Raw genomic sequence first — 23965 nt, 5'->3', positions numbered from 1 at the left:
AAGAGAAGTATGACTATTATGACTCTGATTCTTTGTAGTAGATCATATAGTTAAAGACTAAAAATTAGACTCTGTTAGCTACCAAGTACTGAGTGGCAAATAGTCTCCAAATTTAGTAACTTTATACAACAGGACTTTTTGCACCTGTTCTGATCCACTACTCTCAGAGTATATATACACATACACATATGCATACACATACATACACAGATTCACATGCACACACACACATACACATATGAGAGAAGGAGAAATAAGGAGAGACAGTGTAACACCACTCCATCACCCATGCACCTTCCCCTGTTTGTGCTGTTCCCACCTGGTATTGGAGTCTCACACTCAGGTCCTTGCACATGACAAAAAGCTCTTTACTAGTTATCTCCTCGATCCACACTTTAGTTTTTATTTGTTAAATACAGAATTGGGTCTGAGATCAAGATGAGCTTCCTGCTTCCTCCTTTCTACTCAGTTGAACTTCTGTGGTTTCCCCCAGAATGGATGGACATACAGAGCTGCTCACAGCTAGTTAGAGGATGGTTTTCCAGGAAGGATATGAACACTATTAGCATGTACTGTGAACATTTACACTAATTTTAGTCAGGTAATTTTCCCTCAGTGATGAAGGGAAAGAGACCAGAAGTCAAAAGTGTCTTGCTGGGCTAGTCTATTTGAGGAGGAGACTGGAATTCTTTGTACCTCCAGGAAAGGTAGACATGTGACAACATGACACCCCCCCCGAAAAATATAATTTTATATTCATATTCCTTATTTTCATTTTGAAAAGTAAGAGGAAATGTAGAATTTCTGGAGAGGCCTCCAGTTGCCAACAGGCAGAGCTCCACAGTAGGACCCCCATGGGGTGTATCGTTGTCACTTTTATTTCTTTTGTAATTAATTGCTCTCATCTGAGAAGTAGTATTGCATATTTTCCATTTTTTAAAGCAGGAAAAAAGGATTTTGGGGCCGGAGGGGATGGACGGAAAGGAGAGGATGTTGGGGTCCTGGTACATGATGGTTGAAAAAGACCCAAGATGGGGATAATAGTGTCTTTGCAGAGACCTGTCATAAGGATGTGAGAAATTGTGCCCATGTGTCAACTATACTGGAAACCACTAACCCCCACCCCTAATAAAATGCTTTAAAAGAAAAAGAAAGGGTTGGGTGGTGGCACACCCAGTTGAACACACACATTACCATGCTCAAGGATCTGGGTTCAAGCTCCTGGTTCCTATCTGCAGTATTAGGTGGAGGAGCTTAATAAGCAGTAAAAGCAGTGCTACAGACATCTTTCTCTCCCTCCATTTCTCCCCCTCTCAATTTCTCTCCTACCAAATGAAATTAGTAAGTATTAAAAAAAGAAAAGCAGAAAAAATATAAAGTAAAAATGTTCTCAATTATTTTTCCAATCTCACATTTTACAAAGAAATTTGACTTGCCTTGAAACTTTTCCTGTGCATTTGCAAATACATATTCATAAAAATCCTTTATTCCTCCACAAATATCACATACTTTGCTCAGTAGTCTGATTGCTCATTCAACTGTTTATCTCTGGAATATTTTTTTTATTAGTGATTTACAAGAGTATAAGATTATAGGGGTATGGATTTGAGCCTCAGCTCTCCACCTGCAAGGGGAAAACTTCACCAGCAGTGAAGTAGGTCTGTAGGTGTCTTTCTCCCTTTATGTCTCCCTTACCCTTTCTTTTTCTCTGTCCTATTTAACAAGAAAGAAAGGAAAATGAACAGAAAAAAGAAAAGTGGCCACCAGGAACAGTGGATTCATAGAGCAGCCATCAAGCCCCCAAGATAATCCTGGTGGCATCAAGAAGAAGAGTACCTGGTTATAGCTCCACTGGCTTCTTTCTCTGGGAGTACATTAAAGTCACTCTTAATGAAGTGTGTAAATTAAACTAGACCTTGATATTAAAGTTGTCCATATTTAGTTTGCTCCTGTTAATGTAACTTTGTAATCTTATACTTGCAAAAATTTTCTGTTATTTTTGAAGGATTGAATTCTAGTGTAATTTATCATACCACACTGATATTTACATTTTGATAGGTGGTTTCAAATAGGCTCTTCAGCTTTGCAACCATTTATATTTTTCTAAAATAATGGAGGAAAGTAATTATTCTTCATAGCTTCATCAACTTTGAATTTTGGTCACCTTTAAGTAGGGAAAAACGATGTTGATTTAATTATGTTTTTAAATTATTGCTAATAAATTCAGTTTCTTATTCCTCCAGGTTTTAAAACGATTTATATATTTTTTTCAGTCACATTCATTACCTTTACCATTTTCCTATGGAACATATTATCGGGGCCAGGTTCTGGTGCACCTGGTTGAGCGCACATGTTACAATGTGCAAGGACCTGGGTTTGAGCCCCCAGTCCCCACCTGTAGGGGGAAAGCTTTGCAAGTGGTGAAGCAGTGCTGCAGGTATCTCTCTGTCTCTCTCCCTCTATATCTTCTCCTTCCCTCTCGATTTCTGGCTGTCTCTATCTAATAAATAAAGATACATTATAACTTTATCCCTCAAATGTTACCATTGAGCCCTTTGTACAGTTTTTAAAATATGCAAATACATATCATGATTAAGCCTGAAATATTTACTGTACATACAACTTTTCAGGAAATGTTTGGTATGCTTACTATGTATTGAATTTGTAAAAGGAGAGGAAACTGTATTATATTGTATTTGTAGTTATGAATTTGGGTAGCCATCATAATAGTATTATAGAAAGAAAGTAGAAAAACAAACACCTATTTGTCAGAGTAATGTGGAGTCTGAGCATCAGTTCCAAATCTGAGTTTATCTCCTACAAAGTTCAGGGCAGCATTGCTAAATGAGAAATCTTGGTCCAGTGCCTTCATCGAATTTTCTATTGTACTGTAGAAAGTATAGCTGCAAATATCTAGAAATATATGGATTTTCACTAAGTAGCTTTCAAAATTATTCTTCTCTTGTAGTGCCTTTATCTCTGAAGCAGAAAAAAAGCCTAAGATGCTGAACCAAACCACTTTAGATAAGAAACGACTTACGCTCTGTTGGCAGGAGCTGGTATGTGAAGGTCTATTTATATTTGAACGTAATTGAAGCACGGGATTTAAAAATAAACTTCCTGGATGAGGCATAGATCATAGACCAGATGAGGGTAATGTTTTAAAGGTTACACATTTTGCCTTCTCTAGAACAATGATTGAGAAAAGACTATCTGAGTGAGTTGGAATGAGGCTAGTACCGAGAGAACCAAAAGAACATACAAAGTAATAAGCTATAAACCCATTATTCCTATATCTTGTTCTGAGGGGATTTCTTTTTATTTGTTTCCTTGACATTTAAGTTGAGACCTGTAAAGAAAGTGGTCATGTAGAGCATAGGAAGAACAAGGGAGCCAGGCAGAGTCATACTTGGTTGAATGCACTTTACCATGCTCAAGGGCCTGGGTTTAAGCTCTGTCCTCTACCTATAAGGGGAAAACTTCATGAGCAGTGAAGCAGGGCTGTAGGTATTTCTTTTTCTCTTTCCCTTTCTACTGCACCCTTGCATCTCAATTTCTCTCTGTCTTATCAAATAAAAGTAAGGGGGAAAATGGCTCTGGGAACAGTAGATTTACTGTGCAGGCACTGAACCACATAGATAAACTTGGTGGGGAAAAAAACATGTAATCAAGAGGAAATACCAAGAATACCAGCCTTGATGATGGACAAAGTTGGCATGTTTTAGGGCCACTGAGGACCAGTCTTCTTTGGCCATAGTGAGTAATGCACTTTGAGATGAATAAGTGGTACTCACCTGCTACAAAGCCTTAGAAATCTCTGCAAAGCATTTGGGCTTTCTTTTTCCCCCTAAGTACGTATATGTGGGTGGGCTGAATGAATCAATAAACACATTAGGGTATTTCAGCCACTCATACTGAGCTCCTTGGCTGCGTGTTCAAGAAGAGGTGGTAAGAACAGTGAATTAAGGACTTGAACTCTGAACTCATTAGCTCTGTTCTCAGTAACTGCTTCTTCTATTTCCTCTGCTGTAAAATGAAAGTAGCCTTCCCTATCCTAAAAGCCTGCCATGAAGAGAAACAAGGAGTGATGAACCAATTAGGACAATGACTAGCACAAGATGGGTGCTCAGTATACCGTAGCTGCTATCATTATAGTTGTTGCTGTCTATCTATGACTAGACTTCTATTAGGAAGTCTAGATTCAGGTTTTGGTAAACAGGTCTATGGGTCCTTGACACATGTCTGATGATTTTGGACCTCAGAGGCTCATCTGCCAAACTAAGGTGGATGATTTTTATTGCCTATGTATTTCATGTGAAATTGCTATTGAAAGAACAGCATGCACAATGTTAGACCCTGGCAGCCCTCACAAGGGTCAGTGTAGAATGAGTAAGCTCATTCATCACACTCCAGCAATAGGACAGCTTCCTCAAAAGTACCATCTCCATCTCTTGTCTTCTCACAGGACGCAATGGCCAAGGAGGCCAAGGCGATCATTCAGCAGCAGAAGAAAAAGTTCTCCCTTGATGAAATGATCCATGAAGCCCAGAACTTTGTGGAAAAAATCCGCTTTCTGGTGGATGAGGTAAATAACTCTAAAACTCACTTGCAAAATTAAAACGATTATCTTCTTGCTAAAGTTTGAATGTTTGATCAAAGTGAAAGCTGGAGTGCTTATTTTTTCTTCTCCAAGCCCTGAGCTGAACAGACAGTGTTAGTTTATGTGTGGAAAAGGAGATTTTTCAATTCAGCTAAACATGTACAGCTTTACTGATTTTTATTTCCTTGTTTACCACACAATGCTCAGTTCTGCTGCATGGCAGTGCTGAAAATTGAACCTGAGATCTTTGGTGCTCAGGAATGAAAGTCTTTTTGCGTAACCATTATTTCTAGCCTAGCATTATTGATTAAAAAAAAAAAAACCCTGAGCATTCAACAAAAATAAAAGGCCAGGGATGAGGAGACAATATAATGGTTATTATATTTTATTATAATATATTATATGTAACATAATATAATATAGTATACTATACCACCATAAGTCAGACTGAGCAGTGCTCTGGCAAAATAAATAAATACAAAAAGTCTGTTTCTTAGTGGACTCAGGAAAATTCAAAATAACCATGGTCCACTTTAAAAAAAATTTTTTATTTATAAAAAGGAAACTGGGAGTTGGGTGATAGCACAGCAGGTTAAGCACAGGTGGCGCAAAGCACAAGGACCAGCGGAAGGAACCTGGTTCGAGACCCTGGCTCCCCACCTGCAGGGGAGTCGCTTCACAGGTGATGAAGTGGGTCTGCAGGTGTCTGTCTTTTTCTTCCCCTCTCTGTCTTCCCCTCCTCTCTCCATTTCTCTCTGTCCTATCCAACTACAAAAATAATAACTACAACAATAAAACAATAAGAGCAACAAAAGGGAATAAATAAATATATATATTTTTAAATTTATTTTATTTATTTATTCCCTTTTGTTGCCCTTGTTGTTTTTTTATTGTTGTAGCTATTATTGTTGTTGTTGTTGTTGGATAGGACAGAGAGAAATGGAGAGAGGAGGGGAAGACAGAGAGGAGGAGAGAAAGATAGACACCTGCAGACCTGCTTCACCGCCTGTGAAGCGACTCCCCTGCAGGTGGGGAGCCGGGGTTCGAACCGGGATCCTTATGCCGGTCCTTGTGCTTTGCGCCACCTGCGCTTAACCCGCTGCGCTACAGCCCAACTCCCTAAATAAATATTTTTTAAAAAGGAAACTTTGACTAAACGATAGGATAAGAGGGGTACAACTTCACACAGTTCCCACCACTAGAACTCTATATCCCATCCCATCACCTGATAGCTTTCCTATTCTTTAAACCTCTGGGAGGGTGGACCCAAGGTCCTTCTGGGATGAAGAAGGTTGAAGGTCTGGCTTCTGTAATTGATTCCCCACTGAACATGGGCGTTGACAGGTCGATCCATACTCCCAGCCTGTCTTTCTCTTTCCCTATTGGGGATGGGCTCTGGGGAATCAGAGCTCCAGGACATGTTGGTAGGGTTGTCTGTCCAGGGAAGTCTGGTCTGCATCCTGCTAGCATCTGGAACCTGGTGGTTGACAAGAGAGTTAACATACAAAGCCAAACAAATTGTTGACCAGTCATAGACCTAACGGTTGGAATAGTGCAGGTGAAGAGTTGGGGGGGGGGTCTCTGTTTTTTAGATAGCTAGTAGGTATATTTCAGTTCTATTCCAAAGGGTCTGTGGCTATACTAGTGGTTTTTTTCCTTTTCCTTTTTTCTTTTATTCTCTTTCTTTCTTTCTTTCTTTCTTTCTTTCTTTCTTTCTTTCTTTCTTTCTTTCTTTCTTTTTTTTGTTGCCTGAGCCTGAAATCTTATATGCAGGTGGATCCTAATTATTGTCTGGGGAGATGATGTCATGGCTGGCAGAAGGACCAGAAAGCTGGATCAGGGAAGAGAGTATCTCCCAAATATGAGAAAGGGATATAAATATTGTTGACTGTAAAACCCATCGATTTGATGTGGTCTGGGGCCCATATTCAGCTTAGGATCCTATATGACCTCAGCATCCCTGTGGATCTAAGCTCACATTGTATGGCACAAGCTGCCCCAATTTCAGGACCTATCTTCCTCAGGTGTAGCATAGAGTAAGTACATTGTCCATCCTCCCTTTGGAGGATGGAATATTCCCTACCATTGTTGATCCAAGTTGAGGGCAATGTCTTATGGGGGCCCACAAAGGGGTCTATTGTGTTGTTCCTGATAGAGATGACAGGTAACAATGGAGAGAAGGATTTATTTGAGTTCTAGGCCCATCACGTCTGTTTGGGAATCTCAGGACTCCCTGATTAGGGCCCCAGCTGATGGGGTGGCCTGATAGTGACTAAAGAGTCATCATTAAAGTATGCCAGTCTCTTGCCCTTATTCAGCTTCTGCAGGCCTTGCTTTGATGAGGTTAGCTTTGGAGTTAGTGAGAGACTGTAATTGGAAGTGGGTGAGGAGGGTATCAAGTCTAAGTAAACACTATTTCATTATGAACTTTGTACTGACTCAATACAGACTATTGTGTATTTTTGCTTTCTGGTATATATTTTGCCCTAATTTATGGACACATGTCAACATATGCTCTATCTTATGGGACCTGGTCTACATCCAGATTTTGGGCTTTTGTTAGGAAGTGAACTACTTGGAATGGAATTAGAGAATCCTATGAAAGGAAAGGTATCACCTGAGTAATGAGGGTGAAGGGTTGACATTCCATGCATGACGTCTCTGGGCACAGTCTGAAGTGAAGTATGCTGAGGTGGTACTCATTCAGTGTATGCAATATCATTTGGTATGAATTGAGAGAAGTATGCAGGAAAGTGAGCCCCACCCTAGAGGTTCCAGGACTGGGGGAATATAGACTCTATAGAGGAAGCGGGAGGTTCCTGCTGTCTTAGGATTTAAGAAGACAATAGTTATTGCTGTACTCACATTATTGGGCAATTGGGTTAAATTTGAAAAATCCCTTTGTTAGGATTTGCTGTGTCATACACAACATCACCATAATTTATGTCCTTTGACATTATTTGTATATAGCTGTATATGTATATTTGTATATATAGCTGTATATGCTTTTGTTCTCCCTGGTCTAAGCTTTCAAGAGTCAACATATCAAAGACTCAGCCTATGTATTAAAAAGACTCAGTCTGTGACTTAAAAATTTTGAGACATTTAATCATTTTTCCTGTCATAATAAATGGTGATTTATCTGACTACAAATTGATAGGAGTATACATAAACACCATTCCCACCACCAAAAGATTGTGTCCCATCTTATCCCATCCCATCCCCCCTCCCTTACCCCCCACCCCATGAAGCTGAACATCCACCCTCACCCTCCACTCAGGGTTTTAACTTTGGTGCCCTACTCCATATTCTGTCAAATCTGCTTTGAGTTTCCCTTTCTGTTATTCTTTCTCAACTTCTGTTTATAAGTGGGATCATCCCATACTTATCTTTATCTTTCCGAATTAGCTCACTTAACATAATTCCTTCTAGCTCCATCCATGATGGGTCAGAGAAGGTGGGTTCATTGTTCTTAATAGCTGCATAGTATTTCATTGTGTATATATACCACAGCTTTCTCAGCCACTCATCTGTTGTTGGGCACCTGAGTTGCTTCCAGGTTTTAGCTATTATGAATTGTGCTGCTATGAACATAAGTATACACATATCTTTTTGGTTGTATATTATGGAGTCCTTGGGGTATATCCCTAGGAGAGGAATTATTGGGTCATATGGAAGGTCCATGTCTAGCCTTGTGAGAGTTCTCCAGACTGCTCTCCACAGAGGCTGCATCAGTTTACATTCCCACCAGCAGTGCAGAAGGGTTCCTCTGTCCCCACAGACTCTCCAGCATTTGTTGCTGCTGTCCTTCTTGACATATGCCATTCCCACAGGGGTGAGTTGGTATCTCAGTGTTGTCTTTATTTGCATTTCTCTTACAATCAGTGACTTGGCACAATTCTTCATATGTTTGTTAGCCTTTTGGATCTCCTCTGAAGTGAATGTTCTTTTCATATCCTCTGCCCATTTTTGGATAGGGTCATTTGCTTTTTTGGTGCTAAGCTTGCCGAGCTCTTTGTATATTTTGGTTATTAGTCTCTTGTCTGGCATGTGAAGATTTTCTCCCATTCTGTGAGGGGTCTCTTTGTTTGTGTGATAGTTTCTTTGGCTGTGCAGAAGCTTTTCAATTTGATATAGTCCCATTTATTTTTTTCTGCTTTAGTTTTCTTTGCAATTGGGTTTGTATCATCAAAGATGTCCTTGAGGTGTAGATGGGAAAGTGTTCCACCAATGTTTTCTTCTAAGTATTTGATAGTTTCTGGTCTAACATCCAGGTCGTTGATCCATTTGGAGTTGATTTTTGTTTCTGGTGAGATAAGGTGGTTCAGTTTCATTCTTCGGCATGCTTTAACCCAGTTTTCCTAGCACCATTTATTGAAGAGAACCTCCTTCCTCCATTTCATACTTTGGGCCTCCTTATCAAAGATTAGATCTTCACAGGTGTGGGGGTTTAGTTCTGGGCTTTCAATTCTGTTCAGCTGGTCTGTGTGCCTATTTTTGTTCCAGTACCATGGTCCATATTTAAATGTCCACTTGCAAGATAATTTATTTATATTTTATTTATTTACTTATTTATTGAATAATGACAAAAAGAATCTATAGGGAAGTAGGAGACAGAGATAGAACAGTACCTGCAGCACTGCTCACCACTCATAAAGCAGGTTGGGGCTGGGGACATAAACCTGAATCCTTGAATATTGTAACAGTATACTCTATCAGGTGCACAACCACCCAACTTCTGTTTAAAAAATTAAACTTGAGGGTTGGTTGGTGGCACACCTGGTTGAGTTCCCTAGTTACAGTGCTCATGGACCCAGGTTCAAGCCCTCAGTCCCCACTTGCAGGGGGAAAGGTTTGCAAGTGGTGAAGTAGTGCTGCAGGTGTCTCTATGTCTCTGTCCCTCTTTATCACTTCCTTTCCTCTCGATTTCTGGCTGTCTCTATCCATAAATAAATAAAGATAATGAAAAAATTAAAAATTAAACTTATAGCTAGTAAAAGTAAAAACAGCTTCTCACTTGAAAGTTTTTTGTAAACTGTATCTTTGATGACTTCTCAAATCATAAAAAAAAGGCTCTCATATTTGCTCATCAGACACAAGGTTTTGTGTGGGAAGTAAAGATTTACTGCTTTTGTTATTCTAAAATGTTGCATTTATTATTATGAATCAGGAATTTTATGGAGGCATATTAAGTAAAGAATCAGGCAGTCATGTTATTGGGTGTAGGGGTTTTAATAAGTACTCAGAACATTCAGGCCAGGCATGGGGGCTGGCTGAATCTCTGGGCAGGAAAACCTTCACTTCAGTGTCTCTATTTCTATGTCAAGAGTGAAGGGGAAATGTTTTCCTTGGAGACCAATTCCACTAGAGAATTATAGGACCAGAAATATAGAGCACCTGCTTCTACCCCAGGAATCTCAAAGCCTGGTTTATGACTCTATCTTTTTGGGTTTTTTTGTAGTTATATTGGCTCAGAGATGGGCATTTCAAACACTCACAGTATAATGGGCCTCTTGGCAAGGAATCTGCAATTCCAGTCATGATTAGCTTAACTTTAGTCTCATTTTCTGTGTGGTTCAGTTTCTCTTGAACAGTCACCTACAAAGAAACTAAAATACTGGACAATCATACTGTTGGAATGAAGTCCCTTGTAGATTATTTCCTCTTCCTCTTGAGTAGATGGGAAGACATGCATGGGATTTTGGTTTTATTTTCGTGGCATTTAAATATTCTAGAAATTTTACCTTAGGAAATACAGTGGTTATTGCTATTGTTTGTTTATTTGTTTGCCATCAGGATTATCACTAGGGCTCAGTGATTGCACAATAACTCCAACACTCCCGATGGCCATCTTTTTTTTTTTTAACTTATACAGACAAAGGGAAATAGAGGAAGATAGAGAGGGAGAAAAGAGACACAGCTCAAGAAACTTTCCTTACACAGGTGTGTGTGTGGGTGGGGTGGCGTTGGAGCAGGGGTTTGAACCCAGATCCTTATGCATAGTAACATGTGGTTTGTAGAGGTTGTACCAAGAACCAGCTCCTTGAAATGCAAGGCTTTAGTAAATTATTATTGCCAGATTCCAAACACACACACACACACACACACACACACACACACACATTCATAGGAATGTATAGAAAAATGTTCTACGGTGGAGAGCAGTAGGCCACCATATATGCCACATTATGGACACAAGTTGCATATCCTAAAGCAGTTTTAGCATATGAGATGATTCATTTGTAGTAAAAACTCAGGACTTGAGGCTTTCACTTTTCAGTGAAGCTACACATAACTTGCTTGGCTGCTCAGTTAAACCTATCTGTATGAGTCACAGAATTTGTTTTGCAAAAGGATCAACTCAGGCTAGAAGAAAAATGTCAATGCACTTGTTAAAACACCAGCTTACCAAACCCACACCCCTCTCTTCCCCCAGCCTCAGCACACCATCCCCGATGTCTTCATCTGGATGCTCAGTAACAACAAGAAAGTGGCTTACGCCCGCATTGCTGCCAAAGACCTGCTCTACTCCCCTGTCAAGGGACAGATGGGCAAACATTGTGGGAAGATCAAAACGCATTTCCTCAAAGTAAGTTGGCACTGTTTCTGACTCAGAGATGGAGAAATATCTGTTTTGCATTGGCTTACTCTTCTTACTGTGTATCCACCTCTCTTATTCTTCCCCTATATTCCTATAGGTTGGAGGACAACTGGCACACCTTGTCTCCTCTTGATTCAAATCATCAATAGATCATCTAGGGGCTGAATATTTTCCAGTTCCTATGTATCCAGAGAGAAAGAAGTATTTTTTTTCCCTCCAGGGTTATTGCTAGGCTCCTTACCTGCACCATGAATCCACCGCTCCTGGAGACCATCCCCCCTCCCTTTTTGTTGCCCTTGTTGTTGTAGCCTCGTTGTGGTTATTATTATTGCCATTGCTGATGTTGTTCGATAGGACAGAGAGAAATGGAGAGAGGAGGGAAAGACAGAGAGGGGGAGAGAAAGATAGACACCTGCAGACCTGCTTCACCACCTGTGAAGCGACTCCCCTGCAGGTAGGGAGCCAGGGGCTCAAACCGGGATCCTTACGCTGGTCCCTGCGCTTTGCGGCACATGCACTTAACTCACTGCACCACCGCCCGACCCCCGAGAGAAAGAAGTTTTGGGGGGGCTGGGTGGTGGTGCACCTGATTGAGCGCACACATTACAATGTGCAAGGACCTAGGTTTAGTCCTCCGTCTCCACCTTCGGGAAAAGCTTCAGAAGTGGTGAAGCAGTGCTGCAGGTGTCTCTCTCCCTATCTCTCTTTTCCCTCTAGATTTCTGACTATCTCTATCCAATAAATAAAGATAATAACAATTTAAAAAAGTTTTTCTTTGAATCAAGAATATGTAAAATTTTAACTATTTGATTATTATGGAGAGATGACATATTTTTCTAAAAGTTTCCTCTGTGTAATGTGCTTATGGTATCTTCTCTACATCTACTTATCCATCCATCTAGAATGCCTATCTTTGAGTGTGTGTATGCACGTATGTGTATAGGTAAGTAGTTAGCCATCTGTATTTTTATACAGTACTGACCTCACACATGCATAATACCACCTGCCTCAGCCTAAAGAAAGACAAACAGGAATACAAAGAAAAGACACCAAAGCTCCTTCATTGCTCTCCATGGTGCTTTCATATGGTGCTAGAGCTTGAATCAGGGTTCATGAATAGTATACTCTATTGGATGAGCTATTTTTCTGATTGCAGTTCATCTATGTTTAAAAAATATTTCAAAAGAAGATTAGAAAAGAAATACTTATATTCTACAGAACTACCAATTCTGAATTCCTGATCTTTTTTTTTTATTACTACCAGGCCTATCCCATAGGCATGGTGCCAGCACTGTGAATCCACCACTTTCAGTGGCTACCCCCATCTTTTATTTATTTTTTATTTGACAGAACAGAGAGAAATTGAGAGATGAAGGAAAGGTAGAGAGGGAAAGAGAAAAAAGAGACACCTATAGACCTGCTTCAATGTTCATAAAGCATTCCTCCTACAGGTGGGGAGCAGGGCTTGAACCTGCTAAATTGGAAAAAAATTGTGGTAATTTCAACTTGTATCCCTGCCCTCTTCATAAAACAGGGCTCTCTGGAGTCTCATAGTGAGTATGCATAGTTATGTAGCAGCATAACTAATATTTATATAACATCCTTCTTGTGCTGGGTCATGATGATTTCTTCATGTGAACCCTACTCATGCTAGCTGTGCTTACAGTGATGTTAGTCCAAAAGAAAACCCTATTGAGTGGCACTGGGAATTAGCACTGCAACCTGAATTTTGACAAAATATAACTGAACCTAAAACCAAATTCCAGAATTAATATTTATTGGCTGTATGACTTAGGACAAATTACTTAACATCTCTGTATTAGCATTCTTCATCCATCAAGTGACAATGGTGTTGAGCATGTGTTCACTCTGGACACATGCACAGAGTGAACATCACTCAGGGTAATCACTCAATAAATGATGGCAGCCAGACTAATGAACACCTCATCTTGTCCTGGAGTTATGCGCTTCCTTGACAGTGAGTGAGCTGGTTCTATAAGTTGTTTGCTGTCATGTGGGATTTTACCCACCTCTGTATAAATCCAAACGAAAAAGAGAAAATGTTACCCAGTTTATTCATCATAACTATCAGTATTTTCCTTTAATCTTTAGCCAGAAAGAAAGTGTTAGAGATACCCACTTTGTGCTTCCCTGCTCCTTGGGCTTATAAAGTCAACTGCATACTTTGCAACTGATCGGTTGCTACAAAGAGAAGGAAAGACTACATTCCCAAGGATCCCTGCTCCAAGGAAGCACATTCAACAATATACTTCACCTAAAAGCCTGCCATATAAGAACACAAAACAGAGGGCCTTAGAAGCAGTGAAGTGGGTGAGGCCTTGGACTCCCAAGCATGAGGTCTTGAGCTCCATCCCTGGCAGTACTTATGACAGACTGAGGCTCTGCTTCTTTATCTCTCTTCTTCTCTCTCACTAATTAATAGGTACATATTTTTATTTAATTTTTAAATTATTTTTATTTATTTATTGAATAGAGACATCCAGAAATTGAGAGGTAAGTAGGAGTTAGAGAAGGGGAAAGAAAGACAACTGCATCCCTTCTTCACCACTCACTAAGTTTTCCTCCTGCAGGTGGGGACTGAGGGCTCAAACCCAGGTCCTTGCACTTTGTAGCATGTGTGCTCAACCAGGTATGCCACCACCCAGCCCCAACAGATGCATATTTAGGAGAAAGACTATGAGCCTGATTGTTGGACAGGAAGAAATCTAGAGATTGACCTGGTACATTGGCTGGCAAGCACTCAGACTAGCTGCCTAGAGTTGAAGTAGCAGCCCCTGAACTATCTCACCTGGTACTGCTCTGATTCAGCAATAAAAATGTTTATAAATCATTATTATTGCTAGTCTAGTAGTCCCTACAGTCATATCTATGACACTGGAGGAAAAAGAGCCCTGTATTAGTAGCAACTGGATTTGGCAAAGCAGTGTCCTTCAAGCACACCTGACCTATGGGAGAAGCATTGGCATTCTTCAAAGTTCAGTAAGAAGTTAGAACTGAAGTTGAAACTCTGGACACCTGGGAAGGGAAATTTCAATTTTGTGTGAGAAAAGGCAGGCTACAGGGATTCAGAATCCAGTCTTTGTCAGAAAGCATGTCTTCTCTTGGATTTGAGTTGTGACTCAGTAACTCAAAGCTAAGTGAGTTTAAAGAACTAAATTAACCTCTCTCAACTTGAACCTCCTCATCTAGAAAATAAGGGTAATGACCTTCCTGTTAAATTTAAGTGATCCAGGACCCAGAAATGCTTAGCACAGCACCTATTTCAAACTTCAGTTCCTTCTAAACCCGGATTATGTCACAGTAATGAGGTCATTATCCCATTGGAGCACAAGATGAGCCCTAGAGAACTGCCCTTGGAACACCATTTTGTTCAAGAGTGCCCCTTGGAAAGAACTCTTGCCTCAAAAAGTGGTGTCAATAATCAGTGCCTATGAATGAGGTGTATTCCTGTAATCTTTCCACAGCTTCCTGGTAAACGAGCAGCTGGTTGGTCAGTGCAAGCAAAAGTTGACGTGTACCTGTGGCTGGGCTCCACCCGATACTCCAGTGCCATGTTGGACAACTTGCCTGCAGGTTATGAAGCAGAACTGTCTTCCAAAGTGGCTGATGCCAGCCAACCTCCAGCCACCCTGGTCTACCAAGGTACAATGGCTACTAGGCAGAGAGGGTCACTAGACATCCCTGGTGTGTTTCTGAGAGAGCAGTGAGAAGAACGGCACATATAGAATGTTTGTACATTACTTTAAAGCCCATTGATTTGCCTTCTTTTAACATAATTTCTAGATTTTCTTTCTTAGCTGCCAACATCCCATCTAAAAATAATGAAGTCATTAAACATACTCATAATAAAAATGTGTATTTGTCTTTAATTGTAGAGAATTTGAATTTCTTTGTTGGCAGGTAAGATAGGTTGATTTTTTTCATTTTAAGCAAAAAAAATTTTTAATAAAACATCAGTTCCTGTGCAGTTACTACCCATGGAATTAAAACAGATTTCCCATTTACTTAGCACTGGAGGTCTAAACTACAAACAGCAGGCATTTCCACTTCCCAGTAATGATCCAAAAGAGACTTGCATCAGTGGGGCCATTCATGTTTCTGTAGCTTGCCTCTGGACTGACTGCTTTTAGGAATTCAAAGTGACTTATTTAACCCTTTCATTTTCTTTCTTTCTTTTTATTTATTTACTTATTTATTTTTTTTAATTGCCACCAGGGTTAATGCCTGGCATACCCCCCTTTTTTTGACAGGACAGAGAGAAATTGAAAGGGAAAGGGAGAGATAGAGAGGGAGTGAAAGAGACATTTACTGCAGCCCTGATTTATCACTTATGAAGCAGCTCCACCCAACCCCCACTGCTGGTAAGGACCAGGGTTTTGAACCCAGGTCCTTGTGTATAGTAACATGTGGGCTTTACCAGTATGCTAGCACCTAGCCCTCAACCCTTTAATTTTCTTTCTTTCTTTCTTTCTTTCTTTCTTTCTTTCTTTCTTTCTTTCTTTCTTTCTTTCTTTCTTTCATTTGATGGGATAGAGAAAACTTGAGAGGGGGAGAGAGAGAAAACTTGAGAGGGAGATAGAGAGAGAGAGAGAAAGAGAGAGAGAGAGAGAGAGAACCTTGCAGCACTTACTTCACTGCTCATGAAGCTTCCCCCATGTAGGTGGGGATTGGGGAACTGTGTCTAGGTCCTTGTGTGTGGTAATGTGCACTCAGCTAGGCACACCACCACCTGGCCCTGGCCCCTACCATATACTTCCTATGCAAGATTTGGTTTATTTTTCACATTAACCCTGGGCAGACTTTTTCATTTTATAGATGGAGTAAAGATGTGTCAATAATACTTTGAGATTAACAGAGATCAAATAGATATTTTTTTAAAAAATGACACCATCGGGCGGCAAATCCTGATTTAGCCCTTTCTCATCCTTTTCACCCCAGTCTTCTTTGGATGAAAAACACCCACATCAAGCTCTCTTCCTGCTTCTAAAGACATTATGAGTAGGGATCAAAGGTACTTGAACATATCAATGGTCCAAGTTACTAACAATCCAGAGGGGAGACTTTTCCCAGAGCTTTCTGATTCTCTGCAGCATGCTGTTTTCCTGACATGAGTTAATCAACTTTCTCCACTGAGGCTTCTAGCTGCCTTCCATGCTGACTGGAAAATTTTGCTTCTTCAGTCATTTTATGCCTCAGCAAATACCCTTTCAACTAATAACTAGTTTTCATCTGCATCTGGGAAAATGTGGTTGGAAAGCTATGGTGGATATGGAGATGAGTGAGAAGCAAACCCAGTTCTTGAATGGGAAGCAATTACACCTGTTCCTAATAGCCACCAGTGACAAGTAAGAAATGGATATAAGAAATGGGCAACCAATGTGTGCAAGCCAAGTGGAGGCACTCTTTATCAGGGGAAGTATTGTTCTAGTGTGATTTCAGGTTGTGAACAGGTGAGATAGCTCACCTGGGTAGGCTTTCTCATGTACACAACAGAAGTTCAAGCCCAGATTCCCATAGTACTGAGTAGGGGGTCTTCAGTGCTCAGGTATCCCCCCCTTTATATCTCCTGTTTCCTATCGGGGGAATAATAACAAGTTGGCTTAGAGCAACAAAGTCCTGGTGGTGATGAAAAAAAAAAAGACTCAAAGAAAAAAAATATCCAAGGAAATAAGAAGTATTGGAACTAGAATGAAACTGGAATGACTAACCAAACTGTTATTTGGGGGTTTCTTTCCACCCTTATTAGCCCTGTTCTATCCCAACCAGCAGCCTCTCTCAGCCTTAGGTCCTATCAAGTAGTTGTGCTCTCTCATGCTGACTTAAATCCAAATCCTCTCCCTGTCACTGTGGTTGAGGTCTTATCTTCTGCCTTATCCCTGAAACTCCTCAAGAGCAAGGGTTTCCTTAGATTCTTCTGAATCCTTAGAGTCCAGACCTATACCTTGTACATCCACAAAGACATTGGCTGGTTGAATGGAAAAATTGATGGATGGATGGATGAATGGATGGATGAATGGATGCATGCATGCATGCATGCATGGATGGATACATGAATGAATGAATGAATGGGTGACTTAAGACTTCAGTGAGCTTGTTAGAACAAAACTGTGTGTAGAGCTTTCCCTTTCATGCACATATACACATGTATATGAATGCACACATGTGCTAGTGGAAATAGGAGAATTTCCAGGAGAGGAAATGTACTATTTTCAGACAGAGAGCATGATTAATTTTGGAATTTGACAAAAGATAAATCCAGTCACTGGTATTTGTTAGCTCTAGAAATTTGGGGAAATATATCAACCTTTTTTTTTCTCAGTCATTTTGCTTATCTATAAAAAGGAAATGATTGGGCAAGGGTAGATAGCATAACGGTTATACAAAGAGACTTTCACACCTGAGAAGTCCCAGGTTCAATCTCCTGTACCACCATAAGCCAGAACTGAGCAGTGTTCTGATTAAAAAAGAGAAAAAAGAATGAAATAAAAAGGAAATTATTAAGGCTGGTTTGTGGTGTACCCAGCAGAGCACCCATGTTACCATGTGCAATTACCAGAGTTCAAGTCTCCAGTTGCCACCTGTAGGGCAGAAGTTTCATAAGAGGTGGATTAGTGCTACAGGTCTCTCTCTTATTTTCCCCCTCTCTCTTCCCCTTTCTCTATTTCTATCAAATAAAATGAAGAAAAAAAAAATGACCACAGGGGAATGTGGAGTCATGTAGTCACCAAGCCGAGGGGGGGGGGGGAGATTGAGGATGATGCATCTTGTTGATCTTGTTGTTAGGATTAAGACCCACAATGCAATGGGAGCATCAAGGGGGGTGAGTGGACAAATATGACTGTCTCCTGTTACTGTTAGTTTTAGGGTAGGTAGTATTCATGGTCTCTTTTATGTCTGATTGAAGCCACACACACATGCACACTGACTTATTTATACTCATTGTTTTTTTTAAAAAGCCCATCAATGACTGTCCCATATCATTATTTGCCCACAGACCGTCATATCTTTCAGCTGAGAGCTCACATGTATCAAGCCCGAGGCCTCATAGCGGCTGACAGCAATGGGCTTTCAGACCCCTTTGCCAAGGTCACGTTCTTTTCCCACTGCCAGACTACAAAGGTAAGCTGGGAGTTCCACTTGCTTTCCACAGCTCAGAGGTGACCACAGCAGAGCCTCGGAAAGAAACATGTTGCAAATACCTGTGTCTCTGGGAAACTATATTTTTGCACATATATATATGCCAAAAAGGGAGGGGGGTAATTGTTCCAGGCTGATCCAAGGTCTTATAGTAAATACAACTATTAGCCAAGACAAGTGAAGGGTAGGAGGAAAAAAGAGTGAAGCACAAAAGCTAGACCTGGCACCCCTAGAGAACAGATTCAAGTTCAGTGGGGAGTAGACCAAGGAGAAAACAGCATTCAGTCCATCCCCTTAAAACTTATGATCTAGTATTAGGCCATCTTGGTAGGGAGCTAAATTTTTCAGTTTTGTGGTCGGGAAGCCCAAACTTTACCAAGTCATACTGTACTTACATTTTGGGGCATTTTGTATACTTTCAACACTTCTGTGATTCAGTGTCTACTTTGGAAAATACTTTTTCATAATGGCCTTTATGAGGATTAGAAGAGATTGGACTATGCCTTTTTTGCTCTGTGCTTTTTTTTTTTTTCCCCTGCATGCTGAGAACTGAAGTGTGAAGAGCGTTCCTGATCAGCAAAACTCCAGTAGGCTGCTTTTCTCATTAGGTTGCATTCTCTGAGGATATACTCTGTTCTCTGAGGATTTCTGTTCTGGGAGAGGGAGGTTGGCAAAAGATTTGTCCATCTTTTGGAGTAAAGACAAAAAGGTAGATAAAAAGCTAGAGGCCCTGTGCTGTAGGACTCTGGAGAAGCGAGATTCGGGGCATGGATGAGGTTGTCTGCCCAGGGAGTTCATGATCATAGTAGTATATGCAACTTGGTGGCTGAAAGGCAGTAAGATATAAATCAGAACAGATAATTTAATAAACAGGAACCCAAAGGTAGGAACAGAACAGGTGATAGATACCATCTTCTAGAAGCTTCTCCACCTGCTGGGTAGTCCAATTCCCAAAGGTTTCATATGAAGTATTTGATACTAAAGCTCTGGTCCATGCATAGCCCCTTAGTCCTTCTTCAGTGTTATCTCAGTCTTACCCCTCATTCTGTTTTTTATATACTTACTTATTTTCCCTTTTGCCACCTTTCTTTTTTATTGTTGTTGTAGTTATTCTTGTTGTTGTTATTGATGTTGTTATTGTTGGATAGGACAGAGATAAATGGAGAGAGGAGGGAAAGACAGAAAGGGGGAGAGAAAGATAGAACCTGCAGACCTGCTGTACCCTTGTGAAGCGACTCCCCTGCAGGTGGGGAGCCGGGGCTTGAACCAGGATCCTTACGCCAGTCCTTGTGCTTCACACCATGTGCACTTAACCCGCTGCGCTACTGCCCAACTCCCATCCCCTCATTCTTAACTCATGTCACCTAACATGGTTGTAATGCAGAACTCCTGAAGGGGACCAGTCACAGGCACCCATCAAAGAAATGGGAGACTATAGTTTTGTTTGGGTGAGCCTTACAGTAGCTCTCAAAGCTACATGGTGCTTTTGCTCGTGGCAGCAGCTCTAAGGTCACAGACCAAGACCCAGTTATTCATTCATGTAAACAGCTGTTGAGTCTCTGCTGTGTTAGGTCCTGGAAACGCATGTTGGATGGATGAATGAATAACAGATGAGTGAATGTTGGTCTGTTTAATCTTATTAAAGTGTTTTCACTACTCAAAGTGCAACAAAAGTTATCAGGATAGTTCTACAGGAAAGAGTGTATAGGAATTACTAATTGCTTTGGTTTTACACTGATTGGTGCATGCTGCAAATATAGATCACACATTTATGGTTAAAAGCAGCATAAAAATGTGGTCCTCCCAGAGGGCTCTGAACTCCAACTCAGTCAGGACCCAGAGAGATAAAAAGGAAAATAAGAAGGATATTTAGAAGAGGAGGTGAAGGTGTGACTTAGAAAGGAAGAGATAGCAGGACCATAGGGAAAGAAAATGGACAAATATATACAAATGTATAAATAATAGTCAACCCATGTCTGCAAACTTGGGAGAACTGCTGTAGCTTCCGCTGGAGGGAATGGAGACACAGAATTCTGGTGGTAGAAATGATGCAGAATTATACCCCTGTAATTTTTTAATTTTGTAAATCAATATTAAGTCACTAATAATTTTTTTTTCAAATGGTCCTTCCTGAGGTCAGTCACTGACATAAGGTGACTTGACATTAAACTTCACTAGCTCCTTTTCTAGTTGAAAGTTGGTGGAAGTCATTCTTTCTCTATCCAAAAGAGTGATGGCTTTCTCTGAAATTTTCTGTAGAAACATCACCATGTCTGAAGCAAGAATAACTATGCAATCAAGTAGTGAGACAGACAGTCAATGTGGAGGGCGTAATATTTTTTATGATTCATATAAATGTGAGCCCTGAAAAATTCATTTATGACTACAGTGTAGTTAGTGACTAGTACCTTGACTAGAGACAGCTCTCGGTGCTTTATTTGAGTGCTAGAGTAAGGAAAATGAGTCCAGCCAGATCTCTCTAGAATATTTTTATGCTGAATGGCAAGAACAGAGGCACATTTCAGGGGGTGGTGTGGAAATTTCCTCAGAACCAGAAGACACTGCTCTTGCCCCTGTTAAATTACTACTTCTTCTTCTTCTTCTTCTTCTTCTTCTTCTTCTTCTTCTTCTTCTTCTTCTTCTTCTTCTTCTTCTTCTTCTTCTTCTTCTTCTTCTTCTTCTTCTTCTTCTTCTTCTTCTTCTTCTTCTAGCATTTGCCCTTCTTCCGTAGCCAGTCAACAGCATCAGGTTGAGCCTGATGTAAAGTTTCGAGACCTCCTTTGAATCTGGAGAGGTGGCAGTCATTGACTATGTGGGTCATAGTCTGTCTGGAGCTGCAGGGGCAGTTCGGGTCGTCTCTGGCTCCCCAGCGATGGAACATAGCGGCGCACCAGCCATGGCCTGTTCGTTAGCGATTGAGGAGGGCCCAATCATAACGTGCTAGGTCAAAGCTGGGTTGATGATTGCAGGGGTCTGTGATGAGGTGTTTGTTCTTTACCTCAGCTGACTGCCAGCTCTGTTTCCAAGAGACTGGAACAGAGAAGTTCAGTGTAGGTGCAGGGGACCAGATTGGGTGACGAGACGTCAAGCGTTAAACAGGGTGGGCGAAGATATCCACGTATATTGGCAGGTCCGGTCAAGCGTAGACGTGGGAAATGAACTTAGATGATGCCGCATCCCGACGAATATCTGGCGGGGCGATGTTGCTAAGAACTGGCAGCCATGGAACCGGGGTGGAATGGTTCCAGAAATTATCCTCATGGAGGAATATAATTTGGAATCGACCAAGTGGACATGGGGGCTACAGAACCATACTGGGGCACAGTATTCTGCAGTGGAATAGCATAATGCCAGAGATGATGATCTTAGTGTGGAAGCGCTTGCGCCCCATGAGGAGCTGGACAGTCTTGCAATGATGTTATTCCTCATGCCCACCTTTGCTGCAGTTTTTATGAGATGTTTGTGAAATGACAGAGTGCGATCGAGAGTAACGCCAAGATAGACTGGCTGGGCTTCATGCCGGATTCTCGTATTGCCAAGCTGCATATTAAGCTCACGTGAGGCCGAGGCATGGTGTAGATGGAAAACAGATGATACCGTTTTAGCAGTGCTAGGAATTAGTCACCATTTTTTACAGTAATCAGATATCAGAGACATGTCTTTCGTGAGTGTTTCCTCGAGGATGTCGAACTTTGATGCCTGAGTTGCACAGCAGATGTCATCGGCGTAGATGAACTTCCTTGAAGAAGTTTCTGGGAGGTCATTGATGTAAATATTAAATAGCGTAGGAGCCAGAACAGAGCCCTGGGGGAGGTCACTTGAGACAAGTCTCCATCTGCTAGACTTGTCACCCAGATGCACCCAGAATCTTCTGTTTTGGAGAAGAAACGATATAGTGTTGGCCACCCATGGAGGCAGGCATCTTGAGATCTTGACCAGGAGACCACGGTGCCAGACCGTGTCATAGGCTGCTGTGAGATCAACAAAGACAGTACCCATCTTTAAATTCTTCTGGAATCCATTTTCAATGTAAGTTGAGAGGGCCAGGGCTTGTTCGCAGGTAGATCTTCCTGGGCGGAAACCAGCCTGGGCGGGTGATAGGAATTTCTCTGTAAGATGAGAAATACGTGATAGGAGCAGCCTCTCAAGGAGTTTGTAACACACGGAGAGGAGAGAAATTGGTCTATAGCTGGCAGCCAGTGTTGGGTCTTTCTTTGGTTTCAAAACCACTATAATCTTCGCACGACGCCAAACTTTGGGCATAGACTCAGATTCCAAGATGTGGGACAGGAATGAAGTGAGCCACTTCTTTGCCGTGGGGCCCAGGTTAAGAATGAGTTCTGGGGTGATGTTATCATAGCCAGCAGCTTTTCCCGGTTTAACCCTCTTCAAAGCGTCTTCCAGTTCAGATAGTGTAAAGGGAGAGAGTTTTGGAGATGGACAAGATAACCGGAAGTGGGATGACCATTCATGAGAAATTTCTCTTTTCCAGACTGGGTCAATCTTAGCACGTCCAACTTGAGTTAGGTGACTGGCCACTGAGTTTGGAGATACGGGAGGATGGGAGACGGGAGGGGGTTGGCTACCGGCACCCAGTCTGTGAAGAAGCTTCCAGGCCTTCCTACTTGAGTGGGTGAAGTTCAGACTTTTCGTGAGTTGTTGCCAGTGGGCTTGGCGTGCTGCATCCAGGGAGGTAATGATATGGTCAGCCACATCTGGGTCGCCCGACTCATCATACTGCTTTAGTAGTTGCTCGCATTCAGCATCAAGACAAGGCGTATAGTTAGCACGTCTCCCACGAGGAATGGCTTGGGAAGCTGCTTTGAAGATGGCTTGGCGGAAGCACCTGTAGGAATCTTCAGAGGGGATAGAGTTAATTGGAATTGCAGGAATAGATTTGTTGGTAAGATCACTGAACAGATGCCAGTTTGCTTTCCGAAAGTTCCATCTTAGTTTCTCCGAGCACAGAATCAGTGGGAGCTGGAGACCAATGTGGATGATAGCTGGGCGGTGATGACTGTGCGGGAAGATCTTGAGAACTTGTCTCGTAGCAGGAAAGGCTTGGCCGTTGACTGTGCTAATCCAGCACAGGTCGGGTGACGAGTCTTTATTCCATCTAGCACTGTGAAAAGAGCCTGGTTGTTTGGGATCGTATAATAGGGAGAGGTCATTCGCTGAAGCCCAGTCGGCTAAGATAGAGCCGTCAGCACGAGTGGAGGAATATCCCCAGTCTTGGTGATGACTATTAAAGTCTCCAATGTAAACGGCTGGGTGATTCGGGCTAGGCAGGACCTCGTTATCCCATGAGGCACTGGGAGGCTTATATACGTTGATGAGCTGAATAGTTCCAACAGTAATGGAGTCGTAGAAGGTCGAAGAGGCCGTATGGTAAACGTCCGCAAGACACGATTTGGCGTAGATGGCTCGGCCATGTTTATGATGGAGATTACAGCATATTAAATCGAATCCACTGATGGTGAATCAAGCAGCTTCATTGACTGCTATATGTGTTTCTTGTAGGCAGATAACATCTGCCTGATGCTGTATCGCCAATTGACCAATAAGAACGCGTTTGGCAGAGGACAGCCCCTCAACATTAAGTTGGA

General features: G+C 41.5%; 1 protein-coding gene across 1 annotated transcript in view; it reads left to right on the top strand.

Moving 5' to 3' along the window:
• FER1L6 (fer-1 like family member 6) overlaps positions 1–23965 on the top strand; it is a 151226-nt gene that overhangs the window by 45883 nt on the left and 81378 nt on the right. Inside the window, exons 15-19 of the mRNA XM_060195393.1 lie at positions 2969–3059; positions 4466–4585; positions 11037–11189; positions 14687–14864; positions 18217–18341. Coding sequence (XP_060051376.1) covers positions 2969–3059; positions 4466–4585; positions 11037–11189; positions 14687–14864; positions 18217–18341 — 667 coding nt within the window. The remainder of the gene's footprint in view (positions 1–2968; positions 3060–4465; positions 4586–11036; positions 11190–14686; positions 14865–18216; positions 18342–23965) is intronic.

Source organism: Erinaceus europaeus, chromosome 1 (genome assembly GCF_950295315.1).
Source record: "Erinaceus europaeus chromosome 1, mEriEur2.1, whole genome shotgun sequence".
Lineage (NCBI taxonomy): Eukaryota > Metazoa > Chordata > Mammalia > Eulipotyphla > Erinaceidae > Erinaceus > Erinaceus europaeus.
This window is presented reverse-complemented; position numbering and strand designations above follow the sequence as displayed.